Source organism: Marmota monax, unplaced genomic scaffold (assembly GCF_021218885.2).
Source record: "Marmota monax isolate L192 unplaced genomic scaffold, Marmota_monax_Labrador192_F-V1.1 WCK01_AAM20220418_F8-fsc00066, whole genome shotgun sequence".
NCBI lineage: Eukaryota > Metazoa > Chordata > Mammalia > Rodentia > Sciuridae > Marmota > Marmota monax.
In genome coordinates, this window is record NW_026692805.1 from 3,207,961 (window position 1) to 3,230,276 (window position 22,316).

A 22,316-nucleotide genomic window follows, 5' to 3' on the forward strand; every position below is an offset into this window, starting at 1 on the left:
CTTGAAACCTTTGCGGGCTGACCAGAAATACATTATTTGTTGATGTTGGCCTTCAACAAGAAAATCCTCCTTAGTGACTCAAGCAAAAACTAGGATCTTAAAGACCATTAGTTAGATAACAATGTAATTTATCATTCAAACCAGAACACGTTTGAGAGTAAAAGTGGGTACTACTGGTAAGTACATGGGCATGACCTGAATATATGGTCACACAAGTCTTAAATCACATGTTCCCAATTTATCTATAGACTAGCTTACCTTAAAATGAATATTTTAAGTGAAATAGGAGCACAATCCAAGAATTTGTTACTTTTCTACTGGCTTTCCAATCTAGAATAACACTTTTTTATTCTTTTTTCTTTATTTATATATGACAGCAGAATGCATTACAATTCTTATTACACACATAGAGCACAATTTTTCATATTTCTATTTGTACACAAAGTATAGTCACACCAATTCGTGTCTTTATACATGTACTTTGGATAATAATGATCATCACATTCTACATCATTTATAACCCCATGCCCCTCCCTTCCCCTCCAACAACTCTGCCCTATCTAGAGTTTGTCTATAGAGTTAGAGAAGATAATGCTAAGTGAAGTTAGCCAATCCCAGAAATCCAAATGCTGAAAGTTTTCTTTGATATAAGGAATCTGATGCAGAGTGGGATAGGGAAAGGGAGCATGAGAGGGATAGACAAACTCTTTTTTCTTTTTAATGATAAAAAAATAATATTTTTTAAAAGCCAATAAGTTAAAAGTCCCTCTAGGTACCTCAGCTTCTAATTTCCCTCCTCAGCTATAGCCACTGGGGACAGGGTGGACAGTAACCTTCTCATTTCCAATGTGTGTGTGCGTGCACACACATATATACAAAACAGTGAGCTGCCACTCATGCAGCTGTATTTCAGAGAATCTTTTAAATAGAAGATAAGTATGTTGGCTTAGTGGTGTGAAATACACTGAATCTGATAATTATGATTTGATGTCAAGATAATATTTATAATAATTATAAGTTTTAGTTTCCTAGGCAGAGTACCACAAACTGGGTGCTTTCAAATAACAGAAATATATTATCTTATAGGTGGGGAGACTTGCAGTCTTGTCTCAGAAGTCCTGTGCAGCTGCATAACTCCATTCTCTGGCTTGCCATCTGAGATGTTCTCCCAGTGTGTTCCTGTCCTCACAAGTTCATATTCTGACAAAGACAGCAGTTACATGGGATTAGAGGCCCACTCTACTCCATTAGGACCTCATCTTAATTACATTTGCAATAACCCAATTTCCAAAAGAAGGTCACATTCTGAGTACTGGGGGTTAGGAGTTCAACATATCTTTTTTTTAGAGAGGGACACAATACCATCCATATCAGCAAGTTATCTTTGTACACCAATAAATTTAGGCTGTAAAAAACTGAGAGTTTTTTCTTCTCATGTTTGAGAGAATCTACATGGATTCTGATAGAGAAAAACTTGAATGAACTGACCGTAGTTCAGTCAGTTCTCCAACTCACTGAAAAAAAATTTATTTGCACTAGTCTTTTTCTTTTTTAGTTATAGATAGACACAATATCTTTATTTTTTTAAATTTATTTTTATGTGGTGCTGAGGATCAAACCTAGTGCCTCAAATGTGTGAGGCAAGCACTCTCCTACTGAGCCGCAACCCCAGCCCTGCACTAGTCTTTTTAAAAGAGTAATTATTACATAAAAATAATCAGGTATCATGAGTATAACTTTTTATTAAATGAAGTATATACAAAACAATATTTATAAATATGTGTACAGACAGAATAATTCTAATAAATACCCATGGCCCCACAATACAGTTTTAAAAAATAAAATACAATTATTCTTCTTGAATTTTTAATTATCTAAAATTTTTTAAAGCATTTTTCACTTAAGATATATTTTCAGCATGTTTGTTTTTAATGACAAAATTAATATTGGTATATGTTGTTTATTATAAAAATATATAATTCAAAATTATTTGGGGTAAAAATTAAAAAGTCTTCCTATGTCAGCGATATCTTCTATGTGTACATAAACCTTTGGAATAGTGACAGGGAGTTCCATATTATGTCTTTATCCTAGTTTACATAATCAATCATGTGTTTCCATTTTCCTGCTATTATGAATAATGCTGCAGTGAACAACCTTCTACAAATAACATGATCACTTTTGCAAGTATATAAGGTAAACTCCGAAAGGTAGAAATGATGAATAAAAAGCATGAAAATACCTTTGAAATTCATATGAATTTGAGTTGGATTCCTTGTATGGTGAAATGAAAATGTATTTGAGTTGGATTCCTGGTATGTGAAATGAAAATGGTTCTAAGTAAAATAATTGCTGTAACAGTCTCCAGGAAATCAACAAGTCAACACTTGAACCCAAATTTTAATATTCTAGTCTACAACTCATTTGATTATATTCCATAAAAATATGGACTCTCATCACAAAAGCAATCAGGGAAAGTCCCACAATGCTAGGCCACCAGATGAAATTTCCTGGGGTAAGAACTTCAGTATGTATGATGATTTTCTTTTAATCACATAACAATTATTCCACTTCAATAGATGAGGGGGAAATATGACAAAATCCAAGACTCTTTCATGATAAAAACTCTAAGTAAACAGAGAAGTGAACTTCAACCTGGTAAAGGGAATCTACAAAACATCCACAGCTAACATCATACCTAATGGTGAAAGACTGAAAGTTTCCCCCTAAGATCAAGACCAATACAAGGATGTGCATTCTCTACTTCTATTCAACATTGTACTGGAGGTTCTAGCCAGGGCAATTAGGCAAGAAAATGAAATTAAAGCTTTCAGACCTGTGTTCAGAATACATACAGAACCCTTTAAACTCAATAACAACAAAAAAAAGTGAGGAAAGGATCTGAATAGCCCTTTCTCAAAAAAGAAAAAGAGAAACCCGAATGTCCAACGATTAAATTTTAAAAATGCTCAACATTCACAGTGAAATGCAAATAAAAAAATATAATACAACACTCTCACTTACTTGGATGGCTAAAATTAAAAACAAAGCAGAAAATAAGTATTGGCAAAGATGTGCAGAAATTGGAGCCATCAAACATGATGGTAGGAATGAAAATGGTATAGCCCATTTGGGATTTTGCCTGAGATTTCCTTAAAAAGTTAAACATTGTTACCCTTTGGTCCAGCCCTCTACTCTTAGGTATATACCCAAGAAAAGTGAAAATGTACATTCACACACAAAAAAAATTGTTCATGACTGCATTATTTATAGTAACCAAAAGGTGGAAACAACCCCAATATTCATTACGTGGTGAATCAATAACAATACATGGCATATTAATACTATGAAATATTATTTGGCCAAAGAAAGGAATGAAGTGCAGAGCTGATAGATGTTACAACATGGATGAACCTTGACAACATCATTCTAAGTGAAAGAAATTAGTCTCAAAAATCTCATATTGCATTTACATGTCACATCCAAAACAGGCAATTCCATCGAGAAAGACAATATATAAGTAGGTGCTTAGGGTTGTGAGGAATGGGGTGACTGAGGTGACAGCTACAGGAAACTTCTTTTTGAGGTAATGAAAATGTTCTAACAATGATTAGTGATTATTGTAAAACTGTGAATACAGTAAAAAAGTCATCGGGTATAATACTAAAAAAACCCACAAGGCGGTACATCTTAATATACAAATTAAATATCAATAAAGCTGTTATTAAAAAAAGGAAAAAATAAACACTATCCACCTGTGTTTTAACTCCAATATCTGCTCCTGACTAGCTAGGTAACTTTATGAGTATCACTTAACTTTCTTACGCCTAGTTTCCCTGTAAATAAATGGAGATAATAATGTTTTCTGTCTCACATCATTGTTATAAAGATTAAGAGAGACAACATGTATAAGAAAAGTGTCTAGTTAAAAAAATGTTGTGCCATTTACTATACCCTAAGTTATTATTGAAATCATTGCACAAATACCTTACCTCCCATTACTCCATCATTACAAATGACAGGGATCAAAGTCTCTGAAGTTCTTTCTTAGGAGGAGTTTTAACTACACTGCGTTCAAGACACGATATGTCAAGAGCTTTGTAATGTTTTGAACAACTAATAATAATTAAAAAAAAAAAGACATCTTAGAAATTAGGTGCCGTGTTCATTTTGAAATTTTCAGTCTTGTCTGCTTTTCTCCCCACTCGTGGCGTGTATAGGAATTAGCTTTTTGAAACTTTCCTCTTTTATGAGAGGGGGTGGTAAAGAAATGTAGTCCAATTAGAAATTTGCACTTAGAAACAAAAGGAGAAATTATTCAGGGGAAGGGGAACAAAGAATGAACTCAAAACGGAGCCAGTCATAAATCATTTTATAGTCACATACAAACCGATAAGAATTGTAACGCTTTTGAAAATAAACAAAACTCATCTTTTGTAGGAGACAAAACAATAATATTGGGAATAGGACCTTGGTCTGACTTCTGAATCTCATTAATTTTCCTTTTCTGTAAAATGAGAATGAGCTGTAAAAATTAAGTTACACTTTTTAAAGTGGAAATAATACTACTTACCTCACAAGAATACAGTGAGACATACAAACACTTAAATTTGGATAACATAAATGTGCTCGAAACTTCAGGCGATTTTCTGGCTTCAGTTTCTTGTTTTATAAGCCAACGTTTTCCTTCTAGTTTGGCCCTTGAGGCTTCCCGTTGTTTTTGTCTCAGAACGCATGCGCAAAAAAAAAAAAGAAACCATTGACCTTTGAGCTTGGCCCTTCCGCTCCTTTAACTATGGCGGTTCGCGGCGTGGGGCGCTTGACCTGCCTGTCCCTGTATGCCCAAAGAAACGCTCGATTCCAGCGTCCTGTTTTTAGGCCTCTCAGTTGTCCAGGAACTGTAGCCGCAGACTTCAGGAGAGAAGAGCAGCCCTCTGGGAGCGCGGCGACAGGTAATGGCTCTGGGTCGTCGGTTCGCCATACCTCCGTCCCACCGCGAGCCAAGAAAGGGAAGAGACTGGGCATCGCGGAGAACCCGTTGGCGTGTGGAAATGGCCGTGGATCCTTTGGCACAGCTAAGGCTGTGTCCCGCCCGCCTTTCATTTCACGAGGGAGACCTAAGGCCGCCTCCTTTGCTGAAGTTGCTTGTGTGCCGTTTTGAGGGTCCGCTCCTGTGTACAGTAATGAGATTGCCTAAGCCTCAGTGAAGCTCAGCAGGACTACAGTTAGCCAGCCCATAATAATATGCCTCCTGTCAATCAAAATCCCTAAGATGTTGCCGAAGGCCGAATGTAGTGAAGCCTAGTGAATTACCAGGACTTCTGGCTCCCAGAAATAGGGCTCTACTGATAAAATTTTCGGCTGTTTAGTTTTGGGCTGTTTTGAGCAAACTCTGTTTTGTAACACATTTTCATTCACTGTTGTGGGTGGCACGAGTGTTCTAAATTTGTATATACTTCTTTGTGTATTGAAAAGCCCATTCTTACTCAACCCCTCTTGTGGCCCAAGAGCTTGTGTATGCTATTTATAATTCTTAAAACAATCTTGCTACAGATATATGCTTGTCTTCATTTTACAGATAATAGGAAGAGGCTTAAAGAACTAAATAGCTTTTGCATGACATACAACTTAGATCTTGAGTCAAGTTGCCAAAGAAGTATTTATTTTTACCGTTTCTTGGAGCTAACGTTTTAAGAGATGAAGTTATTTCTAGCCGCAGTTCAAAAGCATATTAAACAAGTAGAATATTGTTCTTTTATAAGTTATTGTCTTCATTAAGACTCATGACAGAGTGCAAATACTCATTACATCTCATTGAAATATTGATTGGATTCTATTTAGTAGAAGCTGTTCCATAGAAAATTTTTCATTAGTCCTGCAAATTTGAGTAAGGATTTTGCCAAAAATGCTACTGTAATTTAATATTTGTATAGTGCTTTAAGTTTGAAAGTATTTTCATGTGCTCTTTGAGATCTTCCATACCTGTGGACTAGGTATGAAAGGAATTATTATTTACTACATTTTATAGTTGAGAAGACAGACTAGTTCAGCTGGCTTATTCAGTCCTTCCCCATTTACATATGGCACAGATTAAAGTAAAACCCACTTTTGATTTCAGGGCTTTCCTCTTCACTTAGTGGCAAGAGAATAAGAGTGTTATTCAGGACTCTTTTGAATGCAGGTGGCAAAACTTAACTCAAATTAACTCATTAATTCCCATGTTCCTAGATGTGGGACACCTGTAAAACTTTAAATTGAGAGCAAATATACCACCATGGTAGCTTTTGAAATAAAGGTTGTACTTTTTAGAGTTCTATTATTTTGAAAAATAGGTGAATGTGTTTGAAATGCATATATGTATACATGTATATGTTTATATGTAAGGGATGCCTAAGCTGTAGATTATGATTTCCAGCCTATTTTAATGCACCTGTGTCAACTTCATTGACATTCACAGAATTGAAAGCTTGGGACTTAATGGGTTAAGTAGAATAGAGAAGATATACCAACCCAGGTAATCCAGCTCCAGAAACACGTTTTTATTGCTTTAAGGTCTGTTTGATTAATGTAGTAGTCCGTGTGAGGCTCATCAGGTATTATTTGGTGGCCTTGTAATTTCAGATTCTTCTACATGAGGTTTTTATGGTGGGGATGATAATGGGCAACTCTGTTCACATGCTTGCAGCTTTTCCAAAAGAAAGAGTAAACTTTTACCTGAATTTGACAAATTCCATGAAAGAGCTTTCCATTGATGATTTGCCCACCCTTTGGACCAAAAGGAAGTTTCCAAAAATTGTCTGGTAATCTTGGCCTGGCTCATGGGGTGGGAGTAAGTGTGATGGGTAGGATAATTGTATTGACACTTCTACAACTACACAGTGTGTGTGTGTGTGTGTGTGTGTTTTAAACAGGGGTGTGCTGATATCAGAACAGGTGGGGATGCATACCAAGCAGCCAAACAACAGCTAAATTCTATAGGAGGCTGTGCAGTATATTAGATGTTTGTTTTTATGAAACTTTTTTGTTGTTAAATCTGTAATGATACCTGCTGTGCCTATCTAAAGGTTCTTAGGAGTTTCAGAAGAGAACATATATGTGACTGACTGGAAAACTGTCAAGTGCTGCTCAAAGAGAAGATGTCATAGTGTATTTGAAGGCAACGTTTAGCTTTTAGGTTCTCATTATAATGTTTTGGTTTTTTTTTTTTTTTTTTTTTTTTTTGTGTGTGTGTGTGTGTGTGTGTTTGTTTTTTTCTTCTTTCCCAGGCTATAAATTGTCCCTTTATGTATAGTAATTCTCTATTATAGTTTCTAGTCTTTCTGCTACTTCTTTCTGAGTGCTCCCTGGCTTATTAATATTCATATCCATTATATTTAGAATGGAATATATTTCCCATCTGTGTCCTGACCAGAAAATAGCAAAGGAATGCTATTATCCCTTGGATTAAATGTCTTAAAGAACTACTGCTAGTTAATTTATATAGTGTCTTTATTTTGTTTTAATATGCTTTGAAAATGTCTGGTTAGTTATCATTAGGGTAAGAGGTTCTGAGGAGCATTTATACTTTTACATTATAAACTTTTGTACTATTTGACTTTACTTTTATAGTAAGCAGATGAGCATCTGTGTAGACTCAGTGAAATCAGAGGCAAGAATGTATACAAGTGGTAATTACAACTGAAAAAGTATCAAGATGGACTAAGCAGAGCTTGTAGCATAAGAAGAGAAGGAAATAGGGACCGGTAGGAAGGAGGACAATCAGCAGGGACTGGTAGGAAGGAGGACAATCAGTAGACTGAAATCAGATTAAACAAGAATAGAGATGTCTGTGTCCTAAACATGGAAAAAGATGTTCTTCTGTATTGTTAAATAAATGTTTATTTATTTAACTGCTGAGACCTCTAGTGTTAAATATATATTTAAATTGTAGTAATAAACAACGCTACAATTACATTCCTTCATAGAAGCTGAGGTAAGGTAATACAGAGATGTAAGAGATTCTACCATGGATAGTCAGAAATCTTTACAGACCTGAGCAAAATTTGGAGGATGAATGGGAATTTACCAGATATAAAATGAGAAGATGGGCATTTCAATAGAGGGAGAAGACAAAAGAGAGTCCATAGTATGTGACAGTATCATGTGTTTACACTGCTGTGTATGAAAAGTGCAAAGGGAAGAATAGTAGAAACTGACATTGAAGAGGGAAGATGGGACAAAGTGTGAGGAACTTTATAACTGTGCTGTGGAATTTGGACTTGATCTTAAAGGTAATGAAGAAACTGTTTAAGGATTTTAAACAGGCAAATTAAAGAATCAAGGCTTTTATAAAAATATATTTTTAGATGTTGATGGACCTTTATTTTATTCATTTATTAAATGCCATGCTGAGGATTGAAACCAGTGCCTCACACGTGCTCGACAAGTGCTCTAACGCTGAGCCATAACCCCAGCCCAGAATTAAGGCTTTTTAAAAAACAATTTTATAAAGATTATGTTGGCAGCAGCATGGAGAATCACTTGAGAAAGACAAAGCTGGAATGACTGAGAACAAATTCGGAGTCAAGCTATTGTGACAGTACAGGACTGAAATAAGAGTTTAGCATTAAAGAATTGATACTGGGAATGGAGAGAAAGGCTTATATTCAAAAGGATGTATTTTCAGCATCTAGTACACTACGAATATCAAACACTTTGGTTTGATAGCATGTTAAAAATGGTGAGCAGGTCAGGGACAAGAATTTTCTGATTTGCCATTAGAGATTTGCCCTTTAGCTAATACTTCACGATTCAGCCAGCTTCTACTGTCAATAACCCATATTTATCTGTCTTGTCCATGAAGATGTCTTGGAGTTGCTGAAATTCAGTGATAGTGTAGGTGGAATATTTCCTTGATCCATCAGTTTTGTGGCTGTTTGAAAGAAAATGAGGCTAAAAACTCCTGATTTCCATGTAGCTAAAAGAAGCATTTTAAGCTACTTAACTGGAAATTAAATATCTTGGAGGCAAAATGAGTTGTTAAAAAAGAAAATTAGTGTTTGGCTTTAATGTTTTCTTAGAACTTGAGTGATTTCTTTTTTCTTTATATATGTAGTTCATTTGTTGATCTTCCTTTTGTGGCCAGTAGATGATTAATATTTATTTCTTGACTATCACAGTTCTTGTCTTCATCCTCTGTTTGTAAAACTCCTTGTCTGTAGAAAGGTACTTAAATGGGGGGTGGGGAGAGAAAATGCCCCAAATCCTTAGTGAAATTATTATGAGCTCTTCGTGGGTAGCAACTAGGTTTTAAATTCTTTAATTTCTCTATAATATAGGTCATATGATAGATAATAACTTAATTGTTAGAGACTGATCAAGACCCTTGACAAAGAAAAAATCCTTAAAAACTTAATTCACTGTATTGAACTTATAAACTCATTGTCTCAATACATTAGGCTTATGATAATTTCTTGTGGGAATGCACCTATCATTGTATTAAGATGACTTTAATTCTTCAGGATAAATACTGAGGAGTGGTATAGCTGGGTCATATCATGGTTCTATGCCTAGTCTTTCAAAGTATGTTATAAATTTTACATGTAAGTATATATGTATGTCATGGAAATGTTTTTGTTTCATTCATAGGCTCTGAAGACAGAAGTCCCAAAAAGAGATTCACTGAAGTGCAAAAAGAAAGACGAGAACAGGCACAGCGAACTGTTTTAATTCATTGCCCAAATAAAATCAGTGAAAAAAAGTTTCTCAAGTATTTATCCCAACATGGACCTATTAATAATCATTTCTTCTATGAGAGCTTTGTACGTATTTGAAAAACAATCTAATTTAATGTTCATGCTTTTGAAAGGTAGATGTTTTTTCTTGTTGACTTTTTGTAATATGGTAAAGTTAGATTTTCTTTTTATGTCCTACATCTTGCCTCATCTAAATTTTTTAATTAGGTTTTTCTTTTGACATGAGAATAAAAATTCATAACAGCAGTATTTTAGAATTATAAATAACATTTGAATGATCCGCTTATTTGAATACTTTTGATAATCTAATATGCTAGATAAAGTGCAATAGGAGGGAATCTTTGTTTTACCTTTTAATTTTCAATTTCAGCATTCTTTAAAGTTTCTCTTAACTGAAATCTTTGTTTTCTTAATCTATTTATAATGACCAAAACAAATGCTCATGTTAGAATCATATCATTTGTAGATTTTTAAAAAGTAGTTTTTATAGCATTATGATAATTATTTTGATGATACTATATTAAACATTTCATTCTGAAGTGTGTTTTGTTTTTCTCCTTTTTTGTATTTTTGGTATAGGGTCTCTACGCTGTTGTAGAATTTTGCCAAAAGGAAAGTATACGTTCACTGCAGAATGGAACTCATACTCCAAGCATGGTCACAGAGGCTGCAATTCCATTCAGGTCACGTTTCTTCAATTTAAAGCTAAAGAATCCATCAAACCAGACTTCTGAACGGCCATGTATACAGTCAAGTAATCAGTTGCCTCCTTCAAGCAAGAAGCTTTTTGAATTACTTTGTTATGCAGAAAGTGTAAGTTTATAGGTATACTTTAAAAATATTTATGACATTATTATAGAAATTCTTACAAAATATGCACACTGTAGTATTGTTTAATGGGTATAGAGCTTTAGTTTTACAAGATGGAAAGGGTTGTGGAGATGGATGGTGGGATGGATGCATATGCACAACATGAAGAAGAGTTTTCTTCCATTTCTAGCTTTCTAGGAATTTCATCAAGGCTGAACACATCAAGTAAATGTCAGGTTTTTCACACTTCAGATTATTTGTCTTGATAATTGGTATATGATCTTGAGATCATACAATTTTTCTCCTTATGTCTTTTTCACAGAATAAACCTAAACTTAAAGTATATTTTTTAAAAATGCGTTAGTATTATTTTTTTGCCAATTTTTTACAGCTTTACTGTTAGTAAATTGGATTATATAAAAAATTCATACTACAGAATATGTTAAGTAAAGAGTGAAAGTAATCCTCCATTCCACACCCCATGCCCTCTTGTACTCCTCAGAGGTAATCAGTCTTCCAAAATTTTGGGCCTTTTTGGATGATTCAAATTTTCTTTCTGTTTTCAACATAATGAACGTTGTGGCCAGTGGATGATTAATATTTATTTCTTGACTATCGTAGTTCTTGTCTTTGTCCTCTGTGTTTGTAAAACTAAACAACATGGGGCTTGCAAAAAGTAGTTTTAATAATGAATGTAAATTGTACTTGGTATTATGTAAATTTTTAAAGTGCTTATTTCTAGTTTTGTCTCTTTTCTTTGTCCTAATATTGTTTTATCTTGATTTTTCTAGACTCTTGAACGTTTAGCTAGTTTTGTAGCCCTTAGAAAGAATCAATTCATGGTTTTATTAAAATATTGCCATTTTTTGGTTTGATTTTGTAACTTTTGAATTCTGTACTTCTAATATATACATTTATTTTCACTTTTTTTGAGTTGAATGTTTAGTTCACTTATTTTCAAATATTGTTTTTAAGTAAGGGAATTTGAAGTTATGATTTTTTTTTCTTTTTTACTTTAAATACTAAAACGTAGCATACAATTTCAAAGTTTGATTATTTTAACACCAATCTTCTGGTGAATGTACAGGTTGATTATAGATATGTAAGCCTTGGGTTTTTATGACTTGAGTTGTTGGTTGCTTCTGATGTTTCTTGCTCTTTAACATTGGTTTCCTAGTTTTGTGATTGTTTTGACCTCCTCTGGAGCACTTTGCTTACTTTTTGTTTTCCTAAAACAGCTTTCTACTCATTTCTTGCAAAAAGTAGTTTTAATTTTAGTCAGCTTTTATTTTGCTAGTGTTTTCAGTGCTTTTTTAAAAAATTGTTTTTTTAAAAAAACCTACTTTTAAGACTGAAAGAAAAAAAGTGTATTTTTAAGGTACGTCTCTAAAGCCGTCTTTAGAAGTAAAATGACAATTATTTATATGACCTGTACATTTTCTATATTTTGTGGGTTTTGTTTTGGCCAGCTAGATAGATGATCAGTTAAACACTCTCCTGAAGGAATTCCAGCTAACAGAGGAAAACACCAGGCTCCGGTACCTCACCTGTTCTCTTATTGAGGACATAGCAGCTGCATATTTTCCAGACTGTGCAGTTAGACCATTTGGCTCTTCAGTGAACACTTTTGGGAAATTGGGATGTGATTTAGACATGTTTTTGGATTTAGATGAAATTGGAAAACTCAGCACTCATAAGGTAATTGTATTTTTGTTTTTCATTACTATAATCATTTAAAGTTAGGAAATTAGAAAAGTGAAATCTTTGGACTTAATAAAATTTTAACTTTATTTTTAAACAGTAACATTGTGATTAAAGAATGTGATTTATTTGCTATTGATTCTTAGGAATTGTAAAGTCTTTGTATTCATTTTATATAGGGAATCACTTATTGTCACTACTGTATGCATAATTTGTTTTTTTTAAAAAAAGCATTCTTTTCAATGGTGCATAGGTTTTTCCTTTAGGTAAGGTTGCTTATGTTACATTGTATGCATCTTAACTAATGTTTTTATCTGTGATCTTCCTATTGAAATATTTCTAAATCTCCTTTTTGGCTAAGTTTTTCTTGTTTTGATTTTTATTTTATTCAAAGGCTTTGTTCTTTAGTTTCAGCCTTTATTGTTAAGTTTGGGGTGCTTCTTATAAATAGTAGGATACTTAAGATTTTTTGAAAATATGTGCTTAAGAGTTTTTTAAGATATATGCTAATTAAAGATCATAATAGCTTTGCTATGGAAACATTAGCAATGAAATATAGTGTAGAAATTAATGACTCTTAAATTCATCCAGTTCTTAAAGCCTTATTTTGTACATTAGTGAACTCTTCTGTTGCTTCCTGTTACTTTGTTATCTTTTTTGGCACTCCACTTTGTTGTTTAACTCCTTGTGTACTTGTTTTATTCTTCTGCTTAAATTGCGAGGAGTCAGGTAGAGTGTGTTAGACTTTTTGGTATGTCTACAGCACTGTGTATGCTACCCTATGTGCAACAGTTACCAAACTGATTATTTGCTGATAAATAAATGAAGGTTATTTACTAAGTAGATTTTAGATTTATCCATTATCTCAATGCATGAGAGATGCGTACATGTGAAATGTGTCATTTAACAATCATTTTAGCATAAAAATCCTAAGCTAAAATCTGGCTTTCATTTTACCTTCAGCCTTGCTTTTTCTAGTAGGTCTCTGGCTCCTAAAGGATTTATGTAATAGAAGTAAAAATTAATGGCTGAGTCCTATTTTCTGTTGTATAGATGAGTGGTATGTGCAATGTGCCTCTTTATTAGATTATCTGCATTTAGGTAGTGTTAGAGGAATAGCAAATATTAGTAGGAATTGTCTGTTGAGTTAACTGTTCCTTTTTTTTTTTGCATTTTTTTATTTGTTTTAATTAGTTACACATGACAGTACAATGACCTTGACATATCATACATTTGAATCAGATGGAATATAATTTCTCATTTTTCTGAGTGTACAGGTTGCAGATTCATATTGGTCATGCAGTCACATATATACACACAGTAATAATAATGTCTGTTTCATTCTACTATCCTTCCTATCTCCCCATCCTCTCCTCTCCCCTCCCATCACTTCTCTCTACCTAATCTAAGGTAACGCTATTCTCTCTCCCTTTTTTTTTTTTCTCACATCTTCATTACATGTGTTTTGTATAATGATGAGGGTCTCCTTCCACCATCCATGCGAGTTAACTGTTTCTAAAGAATTTTTCTCTCTCAAATAAGTAAAAAGTGGAATTGAAGAATAGTTTTTAAGAGTATTCTACTTTTGCTCTTTATAGTTTGTTTTTTTTTTTTTCATCATCTAAATCTTCTACAATTGCATTGTTTTATTTCTGTGCACCGTCAATTTATTTAATTACCCCATGTGGTTCTTGTTCTCTTGTTTTTTATGTCTGTCAGATCAGGCTGATTTATGCTTTAGTAATAAATAACCCCCAAATCTCAGTGACTTAACCACATTGACTGTTAACCAAAGTGACAGCAAGAGGTTAACAGTCAATGTGGTAAGATATCACATTCCTGTGTTTTGCTTTGGCCAAAAAAAATGTTAGCAAAGGCTTCATCTGTCACTTCTAGGCATAATTCATAATTAAGTTCATAATTCTCCAATTTTCTGTCTGTATTTCCGTTACTCAAATCTGGTTTTTGTAGTAGTATTTTCGCTTCTGTTACCTCAAAGATTTTATTCTTTCATTTATAGTATTAATTTTGTAAAAATCTAATTATCACTTTTCTTGGGAGTAAGTCTAACCCTTCCTATGCTTGAGCTTTTGAGGCCTACATTACTCCTATCATCAAGTATGATAGTCCACTTCCAATTAATATTCTTTTACCATCCTGAGATGATTTGACCCAGATTGGGTTTTTTCTTTTGGTCCTGTTTAATATTCACGGAAAATGTTTCTCTTTCTTTGTTTTCCTGTAAAGGCACCCCATGCTTAATTTGCTGGTTGTTTTTGTTTGTCCTATTTTTTATTTAAATTTGTATGTGTTTGTATTTTAAAATAGAGTGGACTAGGGAAAAATATTAAAGATGTTAAACCAAAATGATTAAGCCAGAGTTTTGAAACTTTAATGTTTTTTAAGGAAAATGTGTTTTTATTCCCTTTAATAAAAAAGCATTCTATAAGGGGGACAAACGAATGTCAGTAGAGGGAGCAGAGAGAGAAGAGGGGAGGGGAGGGGAGGGGAGGGGAGGGGAGGGGAGGGGGGATAGTAGAGGATAGGAAAGGCAGCAGAATACAACAGACACTAGTATGGCAATATGTAAATCAATGGATGTGTAACTGATGTGATTCTGCAATCTGTATATGGGGTAAAAATGGGAGCTCATAACCCACTTGAATCAAATTGTGAAATATGATATATCAAGAACTATGTAATGTTTTGAACAACCAACAATAAAAAATTAAAAAAAAATAAATAAAAAATGAACCTATCAAAAAAAAAAAAGCATTCTAGTAAATAGGAATCTGTCTAGAGGGCAAAACTTAATAGAGGAATATAACATGTTTATAGGTGTTGTTTGTCTACATGTAATATTTGTATGTTTATTTAATCTATTTTTTCTGATTATAGAGTAGTAGATAACAAAAACATACACTGTGACTATCTCTGCTGATCTAGTCATCTCCAGGAATAACTACTGTGAATATGTAAAATGTGTTTTATTACAGGATTTTTTTCTTTTGTATATATAAGTGCTTTTTTAAAAAACAATACTAACTCTTACAATTTGTAGAGTATGATTTAATCTATAGATTGTAACTTGATTTTTTTCCTGTTAATAGTGTCTTGAAATTCAGTCTACTACTTCATCCATGTCAGTGACTGCATAGTATTCTTTTAAATGATTGTATCTTAATTAACTTAACCAGTCCTCTGTTAGACAATTAGGGTGCTATCTTATCTTCTAACCTTTATTGCCAGTTATTTTAGTTAATGTTCCTTGGTTGTACACAACAGAAAGAAGCTCAAGCTAGTTTAACTAAAACCCAGAGTGAATAGCGTGGATGAGTCTTAGGAACATTATGGAATAAGGAAGTATAAACTAAAAAGAACCCATGAAGTATCTGTTTCTCTTCATATATTTGCTTCATTTATCTCTTTCTTTAACCCCCTTCACTCTACCCTCTCACTTCTGTTGATTTTCTTTACTTTTTCATGCTTGTGGTATAGAATATGTGCCCCAAAGCTTCAGAGTTACATATTTCAACTACATGGTTATCTCTCAGTCTTAGTTTTAATTTCTAGTATAGATCTCTGGGTGAATGCATGGTATGCTCCTAAAGTGCTTAGATAGATTAGCTCTCCATGATTTGTCTACTCAGCTGAGAAGAATTGGGTAGATTTCCGTGATAAACGTTGTTGCGGACGTAATCCCTTTAGGGGAGTGTGTTCTAGAAGAGGGGAAGCTTATTAAGGTAGTTAGAGTTACCAAAAGAATTTACCACATGAACAATGCTTTAGAGAATGGACATCTTTGTGAATTGACTCATTTATGAAACTGTTTATTTAAAATAATTTCCTATATACATTCAGCATTTCAATAGATACTGACAATTTCTATAAAAAGTATGTCTGAGTTTACACTGCCACCAATATTATATTCATTTACCTATACCTACCAGTGCTGGAAGTCAGCTTTTGACAGATTGTTAAATGAAAAATTTCATTGCTTATCTTTTTTTGCCCATTAACAATGGCATCTTCCCCTCCTCCATTTGTATGAACTCTTCATGAATTACAACATCTACAATGCCACTGTTAACCTGCTTTGTGTGACGTGTATTACTGCTTTGTTTTGTATTTTATCTAGTATTGAATGTATGCTTTACTTTAATGTTATCAGTTTTTTATGTAATCGTATTACTTCTTTTGTATAATTTGGAATTTAGTATCATACTTAGAGAATCCTTTGCTGTTGTAATATTTCATATCTTCTGCTACTTTACTGGTGCACCTTTACATTTTAGTTTTTGATCCATGTTGAATTCAATTTGGTTTTAAGACTAAGGATGTAGTCTATTTTTTAAAATGTCTTCTGGAGTCATCTGTAGAAGAGGGATTTTTCTCTACTATATATAGTTCATTTTATTCAACATCAAAAATTCCTATACATAATTGAGTCTATGTATATTAGTTTCTTTTATACTCTTTTACTCTTGTAGGCTTATCATTTTAGCTATTAAAATGTAATGGCTAACTGGGAGAGGGCAAATATATGTTCACTGAATTTATAGAATAAGTAGTTGTATGTATAGTATTGCTTTAGAAGTTAATTAGAAAAAGCCATTGATTTTTCAAGTATTTTATATTCTGGAGAAACAAAAGGCAACTAAGGATATTTTAAGCCAGCTTTTGGCAGTGATTGAATGAAGACTTTTATTTTGTAGATTTGTTTCCTTTTTGCCAGATATAATTTAGGGCAACCTTCTACAAGAAAAGTTTACAAATAAATTCCTTCTTACAAAAACCCCTTATTTACAGATTTTTTTTTTTCTTATTTAGAACATAGGAAATTTTTTGGTGGAATTTCAAGTGAAAAATGTTCCTTCAGAAAGAATTGCAACTCAGAAGATCCTTTCTGTGATAGGAGAATGCCTTGACCACTTTGGCCCCAGTTGTGTGGGTGTACAAAAAATATTAAATGCTCGGTGTCCGCTTGTGAGATTCTCCCACCAGGCCTCTGGATTTCAGTGTGATTTGACTACTAACAATAGGTATGATCTCTTAAGTTATCATCTTAAATATGAACTTTGTAAGTTATTAGTTCAGTTTTTTCATATACAGGAACAATGGCTTTGGATTCATTAGGACATACTTCAATACTAATTTTTTAAAAATTCAAAGAGATTGAAAAGTAGGAAATCTTTTGTGTTATATCTTTTGATTATTTGGCGTTCCTGAACAAAGTATTGCATTAAAATGTCAGCTTACCTATCATCATAGGAGAAGATCTATATTTCTTTGTTCTAACTGATGTTGTAAAATGTACCTATTTATAGCATAAGTCTTCAAAAGTATACTTAGAAATAAAGTAGCACCTTGAGTTTGACCTTTGAATTGCCTCCAGTTTTGTGTACTAAATAAATATGGTTTATGCTATTGGGTCAAAAAGAGTTCTGTATAGCTTAAGACTTCTGCAGGATGTTTTCTTTTAAAAAAAAGTGAGATGGGAATGACAATTTTTTATATAATGATTACTTTTTCTAAGTTGGAAATAGGAAAAACTTCTCAATTCAGGAGTTTATTTCTTAACTCTATTAGTCTCATTGGATGAGTTTGATTTTAATATACTATCTATTACATGAATAATCATAACTGAAAATAGCAGAAAATTCAGTCTAGAGCAGTTTAAACTCAAGTGTTCACTAACAAAAGCTAACTATAAGTATTTCTGAATTTCTTTCAAGTAGCCCACAGAATAAAGTCTTTTGGTTTCTTGCCACTTTTTTTCCCCCACTATTCGAGAGTGAACCCAGGGTTGCTTTACCATTGAGCTACATCCCCAGTCCTGTTTTATTTTGAGAAATTCCTAAATTGCTAAGGCTGACCTTAACTTGTCATCTTCCTACCTCAGCTTTGTGAGTTGGTGGAAATTATAGGCATACATCACTGCATCCAGCTCTTGCCAAGTTTTAATATAATAATTAAATGTCTGTTTTTTTGTCTTATATATTTTCTTTATAGTATGTAAAATGACATGTCTTTTTGTAAGTTTGTTGTAGGTTTTTAAGAACTAGTCTTATTCTTTCTTCATGGTTTTATTTGCTTGCATTGTTTATACCAGATATTTTACACTATTGATATTTGTTTTTCAGCTTAATTTAGCTGTATTTACACATAGAAAACAATCACCATATATTTCTAATTTTCTATTTCTTCTATTTTAAATTCAGATGTAAATGCTGTAATGGTAATTTAGTGACAGTTTAAGTCAATACTCTTAAGTGATTTTGTGCCCTCTGTAGGTTCTTTGAGAAATTACAAGATACATTTTGATCAGTAGGAACTTAATCTCAAAATATTTCTGATTAATAATTCTTCAGATTTGTATTTTAAAATTTTGACTAGGAAACTTACTGAAAATAGGGTTTGGGTTTGGTTCCTTTTTCTTTTTCTTTTTTTTTTTTTTTTTTTTTTTTTTGGTACAAGGGTTTGAACCCAAGAGCACTTAACCACTGAGCCACATCTCCAGCCCTTTTTATTTTTTGAGACAGGGTCTCACTGAGTTGCTTAGGGCCTTGCTAAGTTTCTGAGGCTGGCCCTGAACTTGCAATCTGCCTTCCTCAGCCTCCAGAGTCACTGGGATTATAGGCATGTTCCATCACGCCCAGCTTGAGTTTGGTTTCTTAATAGGCATTTTACCTTCAGAGAGGTTTGATTTTTATAAATATTGGAATTTATTTGGGCTGTTTTAGAAATTATAAGAATTTTAAGATTAAATACTTACAGAATGTTTTTCTCTGTGTATGGGCTAATTCTTCTGCCGAAGGACTGAATGAACTAGGTGTGATGTGTCTGTGTCTTTATTGATGGTTATAAAGTTATTTAAATAATGTTTAGGAACTTTGATTTTAAAATTCTGAGTTTTTGAGTAGAAGACACATGAACAAATTCACATAAATACAGTTATTTCATAACATAAAGGCACCATAAACATACATTGGAGAAAAAGATAGCTTAGTCAACAAATGTTACTGGGAAAACTGGAAATCCATATGTAGCAGAATGAAATTAAATCCCAATCTCTCACCCTGCCCAAAACTCAACTCAAAGGAGATCAAGGACCTAGGCATTAGACAGAGACCCTGTGCCTACCAGAAAGAAATAGGCCCAGTTTCCATCATATTGTCTTAGGAATTGAATTCTTCAACAAGACTCCTGAACCGTAAGAACTAAAATCAAGAATCAATAAATGGGATGGTATTAAATTAAAAACCTTCTTCATAACAAAGGAAACAATCAAGAGCATGAAGAGAGAGCCTACAGAATGGGAGAAAATCTTTGCAACCTGCACCTCAGGTAGACCATTAATCTCCAGGATATATGAAGAACTCAAAAAACTTAGCACCAAAAAAAAAAAAAAACAACCAAATAACCACCCCTCTCCAAAAAAAGAAAAACCCAAATAACCCAATCAGTAAACAGGCTAAGGAACTCAACAACAAACACTTCACAGAAGAAGAAATATGAATGGTCAACAAATATGTGAGAAAATGTTCAATATCACTAGCAATTAGAGCAATGTAAATTAAAACTACACTGAATGAGATTCCATCTCACTTCAGTCAGAACAACAATTTCCAAGAATACAAGTAACAAATGTTGGCAAGGATGTGGGGGAAAAGATACATTCATACATTGCTGGTGGAACTGCAAGTGGTGTAGTCACTCTGGAAAGCAGTAAGGAGACTCGAAAATTTGGAATGGAACCACCATTTGACTCATCTATCCCACTCCTGGCATGTACCCAAAGGATTTAAAGTCAACATACTACAGTGATATGGCCACATCAATGTTCACAGCAGCTCACTTCACAATTTTAAGCTATGGAATCAACCTAGATGCCCTTTAATAGATGAATGGATAAAGAAATTGTGGTATATATACACAATGGAATAGTAATATTACTCAGCCATAAAGAAGAATGAAATTAGGGTATTTGCTGTTAGATGGATGGAACTGGAGACTGTCATGCTAAGCGAGATAAGCCAGTCCCAGAAAACCAAAGGCTCTGATGTGCAGATGCTAACATACAATAAGAGGTGGGGTTGGGGAGAATAGAAGTTCATTGGATTAGACAAAGGGCAATGAAGAGATCGGAGTGGGGATAGGAATAGGAAAAAGAGTGGAATGAATGGGATATAACTTTCCTATGTTCATATGTGAATACATGATAACTCTACACCATGTACAACCACAAGAATGGGAAGTTATACTCCATATATGTATAATATGTCACAGTATATTCTACTGTCATGTGTATCTAAAAAGAACAAGTAAAAAAAACATTAAAAATCTGAGCTTTAAAATTTCATTGTGATTGTCAGTTTTTAAAAGGATGTTTTAATGGTAATAAGTGTATTTGATATTAGACCATTTACATTGAATTTTATGTTGCTGATACCTAATGCTTCTGATTATTTCATCATGGTGTTCTCGGTACATTCAGATGTAGTAAGGTATTTAGATAATTTCACATTTGTATGTTTACTTGAAACTTGGATAGTAACTTTGGGGGCTGAAAATTCTTTTTGTTTTCTTTTTTGAAGGATTGCCTTGAAAAGTTCTGAACTCCTTTATATCTATGGTGCCTTGGATTCAAGAGTAAGAGCCTTGGTGTTCAGTGTGCGATGTTGGGCTCGAGCACATTCCTTAACGACTAGTATTCCTGGTGCTTGGATTACAAATTTCTCTCTTACAGTGATGGTCATCTTTTTTCTCCAGCAAAGATCACCCCCTATACTTCCAACACTAGATTCCCTAAAAACCCTAGCAGGTAAGACTACAAGCAGTCTTCTGAATTTTCTCTTTTGACATTATGAATGAAGTTAAATTGCCATGCATTATTAAAGCCCTAAATATCTGATTTTTAGTCGTATAAAGTTATCTTTAAATCCAAAAGTTAAATTGTGGATCTGAAGGTTAAGTGCTCTTTTATTCTTTTTAATGGCCACCAGGGGTCATGAGAAGATTTGATTTACAGAGCCAGGGCTTTTCCAAATTTTGAGAGTTCTGTTTTATTTGTGTCAACTGCCTAGGTTGTTTACAACAGTCATGGGACAAATCAGAGCCTCTCCCTTAGTTGACTGAGTTAAAAAAAAAAAAAATTTTTCCCAAATACAGCTTTTGATTGGAGCACAGTTTCAGAGGTGGCTTTCTAAATATGAATTCTTTCCAGAATTATAGTAAAATATTGTAGTTCTAATTTCTGAAAGGAAGATAATTAAGGGATTAATATATTGGAAATATATATATATATATATACACACACTTCTATCTTTTATCCATCCTACATATTGTTGCCAGATAATTATTTTAAGTTCATCCTTGAATTTTCCCTGTCTGCAGTAACATTAAAGGGGATTTTATTCTCTTTGTAATGAATCTCAAACTATTTAGTGTGGCACTTAAAACCTTTAGATATCTAGCTACAATACAGTTTTCCAGTCTCGTTTTTCCACTGTTTGTCTTCATGTGTTTCCACAATCCAACCGATGCTGTGATTAGTCTCATGACATTTTATCTTGGTGTTTTTCTGCCTGGAACGTCTCCTCTCATAATAAACAGTTTATTCTGTGCTGCCTTCCCATATTATCCAAATTAGAAGTAATCCCTTCCTGTGAACACTTGTAAGTGTTAGTATAGTTTGAAATTGGGCTTTTAAGAAAGCTGTGATAAGTTAATGGAAAGTAGGAAGTTTTCAGAGGGGTAGGATGATACTCATGTGTGTCACTTTTGAAGTTGAAATAAAGAGCAACATCCATGCCTGTGCTCATTTCATCCCTTGGTATCATCTATTCAGTTAGTGTTTGTTGATCATTAGGTGTCAGGTATTATTTTTGGAGCAGTGGGAATGTAGATGATGTTCTACTGAAAAGGTAAGGTATACTCAAACAAAGTACTGGTAGAATCTTACTAATAAGCAACCTATAAGTAACCTTTCTTTTATTACTGCTGTGTGTGTGCACTGATGCTTAGTATAAATCATTGTGGGGAAAAATCATGAAATTTTTTGAGTTCAAA

At 33.5% G+C, this 22,316-nt stretch overlaps 1 protein-coding gene and 1 long non-coding RNA gene across 2 annotated transcripts in view; one reads left to right on the top strand and one right to left on the bottom strand.

Moving 5' to 3' along the window:
* Nucleotides 1–254: 254 nt before the first annotated feature.
* Nucleotides 255–4,758, bottom strand: LOC131424314 (uncharacterized). The gene is made up of 2 exons (XR_009227093.1): nucleotides 4,574–4,758; nucleotides 255–1,200 (listed from the first exon to the last, which is right to left on the bottom strand). It is a non-coding gene; the product is annotated as an uncharacterized LOC131424314 (long non-coding RNA).
* Nucleotides 4,759–4,763: 5 nt separating this feature from the next.
* Mtpap (mitochondrial poly(A) polymerase) overlaps nucleotides 4,764–22,316 on the top strand; it is a 28,146-nt gene continuing 10,593 nt past the window's right edge. Inside the window, exons 1-6 of the mRNA XM_046448374.2 lie at nucleotides 4,764–4,952; nucleotides 9,628–9,800; nucleotides 10,314–10,547; nucleotides 12,018–12,242; nucleotides 17,076–17,287; nucleotides 20,843–21,069. Of these exons, the coding sequence (XP_046304330.1) occupies nucleotides 4,796–4,952; nucleotides 9,628–9,800; nucleotides 10,314–10,547; nucleotides 12,018–12,242; nucleotides 17,076–17,287; nucleotides 20,843–21,069 (1,228 nt within the window). The 5' untranslated portion in view covers nucleotides 4,764–4,795. The remainder of the gene's footprint in view (nucleotides 4,953–9,627; nucleotides 9,801–10,313; nucleotides 10,548–12,017; nucleotides 12,243–17,075; nucleotides 17,288–20,842; nucleotides 21,070–22,316) is intronic.